The 10,232-nt window shown below is 48.2% G+C and overlaps 3 protein-coding genes across 3 annotated transcripts; 1 reads left to right on the top strand and 2 right to left on the bottom strand.

Moving 5' to 3' along the window:
• On the bottom strand, positions 1-977 carry BDCG_09253 (uncharacterized protein; the record flags this gene model as incomplete). Its single annotated transcript, XM_045425042.1, has 2 exons — positions 513-977; positions 1-424 (listed from the first exon to the last, which is right to left on the bottom strand). Coding segments are annotated over exons 1-2 (474 nt in total), but the record flags the coding sequence as incomplete, so codon positions are not given.
• Positions 978-998: 21 nt separating this feature from the next.
• BDCG_09252 (ABC metal ion transporter) lies at positions 999-8,174 on the top strand. The gene is made up of 11 exons (XM_045425041.1): positions 999-1,188; positions 1,264-1,880; positions 1,945-4,764; positions 4,834-4,937; positions 5,006-5,051; positions 5,110-5,894; positions 5,964-6,118; positions 6,181-6,249; positions 6,338-6,429; positions 6,563-7,665; positions 7,741-8,174. The coding sequence occupies exons 2-10, from the start codon at positions 1,590-1,592 to the stop codon at positions 6,854-6,856; spliced, it is 4,656 nt and encodes a 1,551-aa protein (XP_045273621.1). The 5' UTR covers positions 999-1,188; positions 1,264-1,589; the 3' UTR covers positions 6,857-7,665; positions 7,741-8,174.
• Positions 8,175-9,674: 1,500 nt separating this feature from the next.
• BDCG_09251 (uncharacterized protein) lies at positions 9,675-10,083 on the bottom strand (the record flags this gene model as incomplete). The annotated part of the gene is made up of 2 exons (XM_045425040.1): positions 9,675-9,694; positions 9,855-10,083. 2 exons carry the CDS (start codon positions 10,081-10,083, stop codon positions 9,675-9,677), a joined length of 249 nt encoding a protein of 82 aa, XP_045273620.1.
• Positions 10,084-10,232: the final 149 nt, after the last annotated feature.

Genomic DNA, 10,232 nt, shown 5'->3' with positions numbered 1-10,232 from the left:
TCATCCGCTTCTGTGTAGATGATATTTCTCTTGTTCTTAAGGAGTGCAGTGAGTATGGTATCAGGAGTTTTCTGCCCTTCCTCAACCTCCTCTTCTTCGTCCGATGAGGATTCAGACCCGGATATCGACTCGTCCAGCTCTCCAATGGCCTTGTTGAACTCGACTTCGTTTAACACAGGAGTTCCCCGTATTCGTGACTTCAGGTTGTATCTGTGGTGATCTGACTTTACGTGCTCCCTTTGCTCCTGGACGTTCTGGAAGGAGACCTGGCATAACGAGCATGACGTAACGCCGACGACTCCATCGGGCCTTTCCCCTTGTTCTAGTGTCTTATGGCGCTCGTCTGGTTTGAGAGGAATGGGAGTAGGCACGCTAGTAGGCTTATGTGATAGAGATGCAAGTAGTCCTGCTGGGAGATCGAATACTGAATATAGATCCAGGAGGGTTCGTCCTGTGGTTAGCTTCCCCGCCATCCCACAAATCAGAGTAGGGAGGGTACGGAGTACACTCACCGTATAATGGCCGTTTCAGAAACTCTTCTCCCTTATCGGTGCCTGGCGCCATGGCCACAATGTCTTCTTCTGAGAGTTGAAATTTAGGAATGTCTTGATGTCCAACGGCCCTCTCCTTTCACATCTTTGCACTGTTTATATATATATAAATATCGTTAGAGGAGGAGGAGCAATGACTGTGCGCTAGTCCATATCTAGTTAGTAAAATCCACTCTGCCGTCAACCACCAAATTAGCCTTCAGCTTGGCTGCATCAAAAAGTGTCAGAAAAAACTAGGCTGCGTAGCTGCGATTCTCGAAGAGTCATATTTTCCGAGTTATTTTGGCTAGCGGTGAGATGCTCCGTGTGCCGCTTTCAACAGATCAACGGTTGGGAGCTCTCCCATGTTTTCGATGCCGTGTTCGTGGTTGAAGCCGCCACGCGCTGCATCGAGGGGTGGAATTAGTGCCAGCAGCTCGACCTCGGTCTCCCATGGTGTGGTAGTAGGAGACAACAACCCTGGCTGTGTCAATATTAGTAATAGCGGCGGTGACAAATACAGTATCCAAGGCTAGGCTGCAGGCTTCCTGGAGGATCTTTGGCTGGGCTTGCAGCGAAGAGATTTTCATAGCATGGTTTCTCGTAACACGAGGCTACATCGACATTCATCAACATACTCCGTCACGGTAAACGATTGGTACTTATTATTTGAATTCTTTTGAAAGCAGCAGAATTGACCTGATTGATAACTTTGGTGCTAATCTGTCTACAGATGTATATATAGGTATGGTATGCAACTCTCCATTATTTGTATGCCAACAGACAGAGTTCGGATAAAGATGCCAGACGCTAGTCCCTTTGCAGTCTAGCCGCGGCGTGGCAGCCCTCTGCTTTAGTCAGCGCCCCATTTCCGTGGGGTCCAAGCGTCTCCCGCGAGTTCTGGTTGCTTTTATAAATGTTATCATTCCCCGACACGAGGAAACAAATCCCACGACAACCCTTTGTTTCTGTCCTTCCCACCTTCTCGCCGGGTGTTATAACACCTCCTGCTGCTGCTGACTCCTCTCATTTTCCGGTCCATGGTTCATTGACCAGAAGATGGCCTTGAATGGATTCCCCCAGGTGGTCCTAACCGCTCCATCGACTTTCAACAATGTCAGCTCCGCATTGCCTTCAGCCCTCGCCCGCCGGCAACCTTTCTGCGGCGATAGCGAAGGATGGGGCCCGATAAGCGGCACGAGATTCGACTTCACGCCTTGTTTTCTAGATGTCTGGGTATCTCTGGTGGCCGGATGGGGTCTGGTTATGGGCCCTGGTGCCATATGGTTCCTACTCAATAAGCGAATCGCCCAGCCCGTACAGAAGAATTGGCACTTCTACGCAAAGTTGGTAAGTTCATCCATGAACCCTATTTACAAGCTGTTGGTGTTGGTTGGTCTAATACGGTTAATAGTCGGTTATATGGGCTCTTATCTTGGTTACCACCCTCCAGGCCTCACTTCAGGTCGAGACCTATCCCAAGATCTGGTTTGGAGACTTTAGATTCTGGACGACGATCCTTATTCTCGGATCTTTGGGCGTTATTTATACCGTACAATACTACGAGCATTGGAGGAGCCGGCAACCGAACGGGGTCGTTCTATTCTATTGGCTATTTTTGATCATCGTCTACGCCGTTAAGCTCAGATCCCTTATCTCCCAGCAGTTATACCGACATCAGTTACCTTATTTTATCTCGTTTACCGTTGGCTTTGGCCTTGCCATAATCGAGTTTGTGTTAGAATACTTTATCGAGAAGAAACAAAGTGCGTATGACGCTCTTGGAGACGAAGACGAATGCCCGTACGAATATGCCGATATTTTCTCTGTTTTGACTTTCTCTTGGATGACACCTTTGATGAAGTTCGGCTACAAAAACTTCCTCACCCAAGATGACTTGTGGAATCTGCGTCGCAGGGATACCACAGGTGTTACCGGTCACGAGCTGGAGAAAACGTGGGCTTGTGAGCTGAAAAAGAAGAAGCCGTCGTTATGGCTTGCCCTCTTTAGAGCGTTTAGTGCGCCATATTTCCGGGGTGCCGTGATCAAGTGCGGTAGTGACATTTTGGCTTTTGTCCAGCCCCAGCTCCTGCGTCTCCTTATCTCGTTCATTGACTCATATCGCTCTGACACGCCCCAGCCGGTTGTTCGGGGTGTCGCAATTGCTCTTGGCATGTTCGTCGTTTCCGTGAGCCAGACAGCTTGCCTTCACCAGTATTTCCAGAGGGCATTTGAAACTGGTATGCGAGTTAAGTCGTCTTTGACTTCCATGATCTATACAAAGTCCTTGAAACTCTCGAACGAGGGTCGCGCTTCAAAGACAACCGGTGACATCGTAAACCATATGGCCGTTGACCAGCAACGACTTTCTGACCTGGCTCAGTTTGGGATGCAGCTTTGGTCCGCTCCGTTCCAAATTACCCTTTGTATGATATCTCTATATCAGCTTCTTGGGTTGAGTATGCTTGCTGGTGTTGGAGTGATGATACTTATGGTTCCACTCAACGGATTGATTGCAAAGATAATGAAAAACCTTCAAATCAAGCAAATGAAGAACAAAGATCAGCGAACCAGGCTAATGACGGAAATTCTAAACAACATGAAAACTATCAAACTTTACGCGTGGAATAACGCCTTTATGAACAAGCTAAACCATGTTCGCAATGACCTGGAGTTAAATACACTAAGAAAAATTGGCGCAACACAGTCCATTGCAAATTTTACCTGGTCGTCGACTCCATTCCTGGTCTCCTGTTCCACCTTCGCCGTATTTGTTTTGACGAACGATAGGCCCTTGACTACAGAGATAGTCTTCCCGGCATTAACCTTGTTCAATCTCCTAACATTTCCTCTGTCTATTCTCCCAATGGTCATCACGTCCATTATTGAAGCTTCAGTCGCAGTATCTCGTCTTACGACTTATTTCACTGGTGAGGAATTGCAGAAAGATGCAGTTACATTTGAGGAGGCTGTTTCTCACGACGGGGATGAGTCCGTACGAATTCGAGATGCGTCTTTTACATGGAACAAACATGAAGGTCGAAACGCGCTGGAGAATATTGAATTCAGTGCTAGGAAAGGGGAGCTGAGTTGTATAGTCGGCCGTGTGGGCGCTGGAAAGTCATCGTTCCTTCAAGCTATGTTAGGAGACCTGTGGAAGATTAATGGGGAAGTGGTTGTCCGAGGTCGCACTGCGTATGTCGCACAACAAGCTTGGGTTATGAATGCTAGTGTCAGGGAAAACATCGTCTTCGGTCATCGCTGGGATCCTCATTTCTACGAGACTACTGTAGAAGCTTGCGCCCTGCTCGACGACTTCAAGACCCTTCCGGATGGCGACCAGACAGAGGTTGGTGAACGTGGTATTTCTCTTTCCGGCGGCCAAAAGGCCCGTTTAACGCTGGCAAGGGCCGTGTATGCCCGTGCTGACGTATACCTTTTGGACGATTGCTTGTCCGCAGTGGATCAACATGTCGGGAGACATATTATTAACCGAGTCCTTGGCCGGAATGGTGTACTGGCTGGAAAAACGAGGATCCTCGCAACTAATGCGATCACTGTGCTAAAAGAAGCGGACTTCATCGCATTACTACGCAACGGGACTATTATTGAAAAGGGAACATACGAGCAACTCCTTGCCATGAAAGGTGAAACTGCCACTCTTATCCGCTCCACTACTACCGACGACGATTCTGGTTCAAACGACAGCACTAGGGAAGAAGAAAGCGTGAACAGCCCAGAGACATTAGCAATCGTTGACGATGTAGGTGACTCTGATCTCTCCGAAATAGAAGAGGCTCAGGAGCGACTGGGACCTCTTGCACCTGTTCAGAATGGTGGTGCCATGCGACGCACAAGCACTGCAACTCTACGACGTGCTAGCACGGCAAGCTGGCAAGGCCCACGCAAACTCGTGGACGAAGAAGGCGCTCTCAAATCCAAGCAGGCGAAGGAAACCTCCCAGCAAGGAAAGGTCAAATGGAGCGTCTATGGCGAGTATGCGAAGACGAGCAATCTCTACGCGGTGGCTAGTTATTTGACGGCACTTCTATTGGCACAAACGGCGCAGGTTGCTGGTAGTTTCTGGCTAGAGCGATGGTCGGATGTAAACAAAAAATCTGGAATGAATCCACAGGTTGGAAAATATATTGGCATTTATTTTGCGTTTGGATTTGGATCTTCTGCTCTTGTTGTCCTGCAAACCCTGATTCTTTGGATATTTTGCTCTATTGAGGTATGCTTCTCAGTCATTTGTACTCTTATAGCTATCGTCGTGGACTATTTCGCTAACTACATTATCAAGGCATCGCGTAAATTGCACGAGAGAATGGCATACGCTATTTTTAGGTCTCCCATGAACTTTTTTGAAACTACACCTTCTGGTAGAATTCTTAATCGCTTCTCAAGGTTAGTCCTTCTCTTTATCCTAGTCATGCAAGTTCAGTTGTGTTCGTTGCTAACGAAGTGTAATATAGCGATATATATCGAGTTGATGAAGTTCTCTCCCGCACATTCAATATGGTAAGATATCCTGACAATCTCTCCGGGTAAAAACTTAATACTAATCTGGGGAAAACAGTTATTTGTCAATGCTGCTAGAGCAGGATTTACAATGATGGTTATCAGTGTTTCGACTCCACTATTCCTCGTTATGATTATTCCTCTCGGAGCAGTTTATTTCGGATTCCAAAAGTATTACTTGAGAACGTCACGCGAACTTAAGAGATTGGATAGCGTCAGCAAAAGCCCTATCTTCGCTCACTTCCAAGAAACTCTCGGCGGTATCTCGACCATTCGGGCTTATAGGCAACAGGATAGGTTCTCAAAGGAGAATGAGTATCGGATGGATGCGAACCTTCGAGCATACTACCCTTCCATCAGTGCAAACAGGTGGCTCGCTGTACGCCTAGAGTTCATTGGCTCCGTGATTATCCTGGCAGCAGCCTCGTTCCCGATTCTGTCTGTGGCGACTGGGAGCAAATTATCTGCTGGAATGGTTGGCCTATCGATGTCATACGCGCTCCAAATCACCCAGTCTCTTAATTGGATTGTGCGACAAACGGTCGAGGTGGAAACGAATATCGTGTCGGTCGAGAGAGTTCTGGAGTATGCAAACCTGCCCAGCGAAGCTCCTGACGTCATTTTCAAGAAGCGGCCCCAGATCAGTTGGCCGTCCCAAGGTGGTGTACAATTCAAGGACTACAGCACACGATATCGTGAGGGCCTAGACCTTGTATTGAAAAACATAAATCTTCACATTAAGCCACACGAAAAGATCGGCGTCGTTGGTCGGACAGGAGCAGGTAAAAGTTCACTGACTTTGGCACTGTTCCGTATCATTGAGGGGACATCAGGAAGTATAAGGTAAAGGCTTTTCGAGATGAAGGTGGTCAAATTGCCGGGACCTTTGTTTGCTGACTTCCTCTGTGACAGTATCGACGGTTTGGACATCAGTTCTATTGGCCTCTTCGATTTGCGGGGTCGCTTGGCAATCATCCCGCAGGACGCGGCATTGTTCGAAGGTACCGTCCGAGACAACCTCGACCCACGCCACGCCCATGATGACACCGAGTTGTGGAGTGTCCTTGGTGAGCCCTCTTTCAGCCTTAGCTGCCCAATCCGTAGTTCCCCGCTGACCACTGTCGATCAGGACATGCACGATTAAAGGACCACATTTCCAGTTTGCCTGGACAACTTGATGCACAAATCCACGAAGGAGGTCAGTTTCCATACAATCACTTCCAAGACAGCCAATCAGGTAGATATTTATCGTTTTAATTTTCGCACTGATGTGTTTGCATTTTTAGGTTCGAATCTTAGCCAAGGCCAGCGACAGCTTATTTCACTAGCCCGAGCCCTCCTAACGCCAAGCAACATCTTGGTGCTCGACGAAGCCACTGTAAGCCACCATTTTCTTTACCCCAGCAAAAACGCTAGTTAGCGCATTGTGATTATCTTTTTTTTCTTCCATTTTTTTCTTTTTTTGTCTAGCCAGCTTTGTGATTTTGATTCCTCATTGTTCTTTTCCACAGGCCGCCGTCGACGTAGAAACAGACGCACTGCTGCAGCAGATGCTCCGGAGCAGCATTTTCCGCGACCGCACTATCATCACCATCGCGCACCGTATCAACACTATCTTGGATAGCGATCGGATCGTCGTTTTGGATCATGGAACTGTTGCTGAATTCGATACCCCAGCCGCGCTTATTCAGCGCGGCGGCCAGTTTTACGAGCTTGTGAAGGAGGCTGGACTCCTTGAATCTAGCGGCAGTGCCAGCAATGATACTAACACAAGTACGACGACGACGTCCACGCTTACTTCATAAACAAGGAAGGGAACAGGGGTTGTCCGTCTATTTCCGGCATTTTTTTTTCTTTTTCTTGGATTATGTTCTCCTTTTGAGTCCCCACTCCCCAGTCGGCTGTGCGTGTGGATGGGGTTGTACAGCGATGGAAAAGGAGCGAGAGGAAGGCGAAGAAGAAATCTTGTATATGTACATATAATCCGCCACAATGTTCAATATTTTTGTTTTCTCTTCTAACCCCCGTATCTTGATTGGAGGTTTTTGTTGAGGTTCTGGGGCGTAGTACTCTGTATTTTCTTCTATTCACAACCGTCTATGGGCTGCTTTTCTTTCCCCGCCAATTTTCTTTCTTTTTTCTTTTCTTTTGGAATCGATTTCCATTCCTAGCGCGCCGGGGAAGCCGGATTGGCCGGGCTGTCGGTATGCTCGAAGAAGCCCAAGTGCAAGGAAAGGAACAAAAGCAGACATCTAAAGAGCCAATTTCTACACTGGGGTACACTATTGACGGGGTTGTTTGCTTTGCTTTTCTCCTGCACTTTGCCTTTTTTTTTTTTTTTTTTTTTTTTTTGGCCCCTGCTGTTTCCCCTCCATCCCATCTCAGGTCCGTTCTGTCCACAGAGTTCCTCTACTACAGAGTATGTAAATTACCTTGATCCTGCTCAACTTTGCCCGCCGTACTCCGTACCGCGTAGATAATGGCCGAGAACATTCAGACCGAAGAATAAATTGCGTGGGGCCCCAGAACCCGCTCCTTAACCAAGCTTCTTGCTTGCTTCCCCCTTCCGTTCCGGCTCGATAGTCGAAGCTGGTTGGGGCACATAGATTTAAATGTATGGCATATTCACGCCTGAAACGCATTCCCCCATTTTCAACTACAGTACTCCGTCCTGCTGACAGATTATTAGATGTCAGAGGTACTCCGTACAGTATGAGGATGTATCAGGCGATGACGCGGCTTGTGTCTTAAAGTGTTGATGGCGTGCATAAAAAATTTGAATTCGAGCGGCCTGTTCGTTCTCCATTATTGTTCCCACCCAATCCTCGTCGAATTCCATTCGACAGAGTACCATGTAAGCTGAAAGCTGGCTCCGTCACAGCATCCATCCATTCATCAGCTGTAAGTGACATGCAGTCAAGGGAGTGATTCCTTACCACTAGGCGCGGCACGGAGTTTTATCCCCAAGCTTCTTCGGCAAATCATGAGGCGTTCCGCGGCCGGGGTGGGCCCGAGACCTGAGCTTGGAGACTCGGTTCGGTGGCTTAGCGACCTCACCTCACTGTCTCAAGAAGGGGTTGTAGATTATCACTGTGAGTGGCGGTCCGCTATGTGGGTGGTTAGGGGTTATCTGTAGGCTACTGGGGCAAAAGAGCTCAGTCACCACCAGCGCTGCTGGTAGAAGGGCCGATCAACCCCCGGGACCCCCAACATTATCCGCCCAGAGACGGCCCTACAACATTTCCCCGATGGCTGGCGATAGGCTACGCTTAGCACCCGGTCTTCTAGTTAAAGTGCAAAAATGGCTCACAGGCGATAGATAGGCGGTCACACTAGAACCACGCAAAGCACTGTCGCTGACCCAGAACCTCCCGTCTTCCCTGTAGAAGACCCCTGCTAAAAGAATTCCAGGCCCAACAAGATGAGCGAGATAGGTGTAACCACCCTGGCCGTTTTCGCTTGTCATGCGAGTTAGTGTTGGTATTATATGCGATCCCTTAATCTAGACGGGATCAGGAACAGGGACCCGGCTGGAGGGATTTTTCTGTGCAAACAGCTGGCTGCTGTGGCTTGTCATGGGTTAGGAAGATGGGTCAACCCTTTCTTTGGCCAGCGGGAGGGATCTTCTGCTCTCAGTTTGCTATTCTTCTGCCTAGGTCTAAAGGAGTGCCGGGAGGATTGGAGGTGCTGCTGTATAGCGTTCTCTTCACAATGTTTAATAGGCTTGACATCAGTTGGCTAAGTGACCGTGCACAAGTGTTAAAATCTCAGTTCGCTGGGTGGGGACGTTCTGGGGCGTTGAGAGGCGTTGAAAGGCGTTGTCCTAGTTATTTTAGAAATTCATGGCTGAGAATCAAAACGGGACAATGTTTGAAAACTCCCGTAAGAAGAAGCAGGCATGGAGTTTTCAAGCACAATTTTTGGGTTTTCACACGCTGTCACCAGGGAGAATTCGACAACACCTTGGTACAGTACTGCGTATTTGGGAGTTAGCCATGCGTGATATTTATTGCTAACCTCGAGTTGAAGAAGAGTGAGTACTCCGTACACTCCCAAGGCTTGCGTTCAAGATCTTCAAGTTAGCTCAGCCGCCAAGAGCATCCCGTGAGATTGAGCTTCTCGCTTCTCATATCAATACGAGTTCCTATTTAGCAGTTCAATAACCCTCGTTTGTGGAATGCAGCTTTGTCACAGCGTTTAATCGATTCAATTGGCAAGGCCACCTCCCCATCCGTGCGCATCGTATCCCACCAATACGATCATCATCCAAACAGAGCAACGAGAAACAATAACAATGCATAATTTTCACCTTGTTCCACCAAATTGTGGGTTTTCCTACCATCGTACAGCACCAAGTTGCCAGGACGGCAAGGCGGCAGACATGGCACGCCGACGTCAGTAATTGTTCGGAATAATCCCCGGAATCTTGTTGCTGATTATGTGATTTCTGGCCCTGCGAGCGGTCAACCCAGTGACAACATGTCACGTTGAATAATGGTTGGAGAAATGCTAGCGAGGTTGCGGCTCGCGGATCGATACTCTCTGCCTTCCACCTTGTCAGGTATGTTTCGAGGGATGCTCGCGGAAATACAACCCTGTTGGAGCAGTTACTCTCCGTGGCTCCTACAAATCTCCTGTGGAATCTATATACGGAAGAACATTCCGGAGAGAGCGTGTTAAATATATCCACGTGTATCTTGCGAGAGACTGGACAAACTGCGCTACCTTCAGTATAGCGAGGAGATATTTGGAAGTAGCGGTGGCCTGAACACTTTGAACCAAGAATGGTATGAGCCCGCTTACCGCGAATGGTGCCCGCTCGGGTTCTTTCATCGTAAAATCGCTGCCTCGAAGGTGCATGTAGTTCGGCCGCTCGTTTAACATGGCGAAGGGGTTGAGAATGCGCTTCCTTCTTCAAAGCGGGTTTGTCAAGACCTAGCAATGTGCTAGAGTAAAGCGTCGTCCCGGACTTTTGTCTAGTTATGTGTTGTCCAACATCAACAGTGCCTTGAGCACCTCGGGCAAAGGCCATTGGGAACAAGTTTAACTCCACACCGTCCTTGGAAATATAAAATATCCTTAGGTCAACAAGCCAGAATGCTCTTTTTTCTTGAAAGCGCGTTGCCACTGATGCAAAAGAAAACAACAATATGCCGACCCAAACCGAAATTAATAAAATGT

This window comes from Blastomyces dermatitidis (assembly GCF_000003525.1).
Source record: "Blastomyces dermatitidis ER-3 genomic scaffold supercont1.14, whole genome shotgun sequence".
Classification (NCBI taxonomy): domain Eukaryota; kingdom Fungi; phylum Ascomycota; class Eurotiomycetes; order Onygenales; family Ajellomycetaceae; genus Blastomyces; species Blastomyces dermatitidis.
The sequence above is the reverse complement of the archived record's forward strand: the minus strand, read 5'-3'. Positions and strand labels throughout refer to the sequence as shown.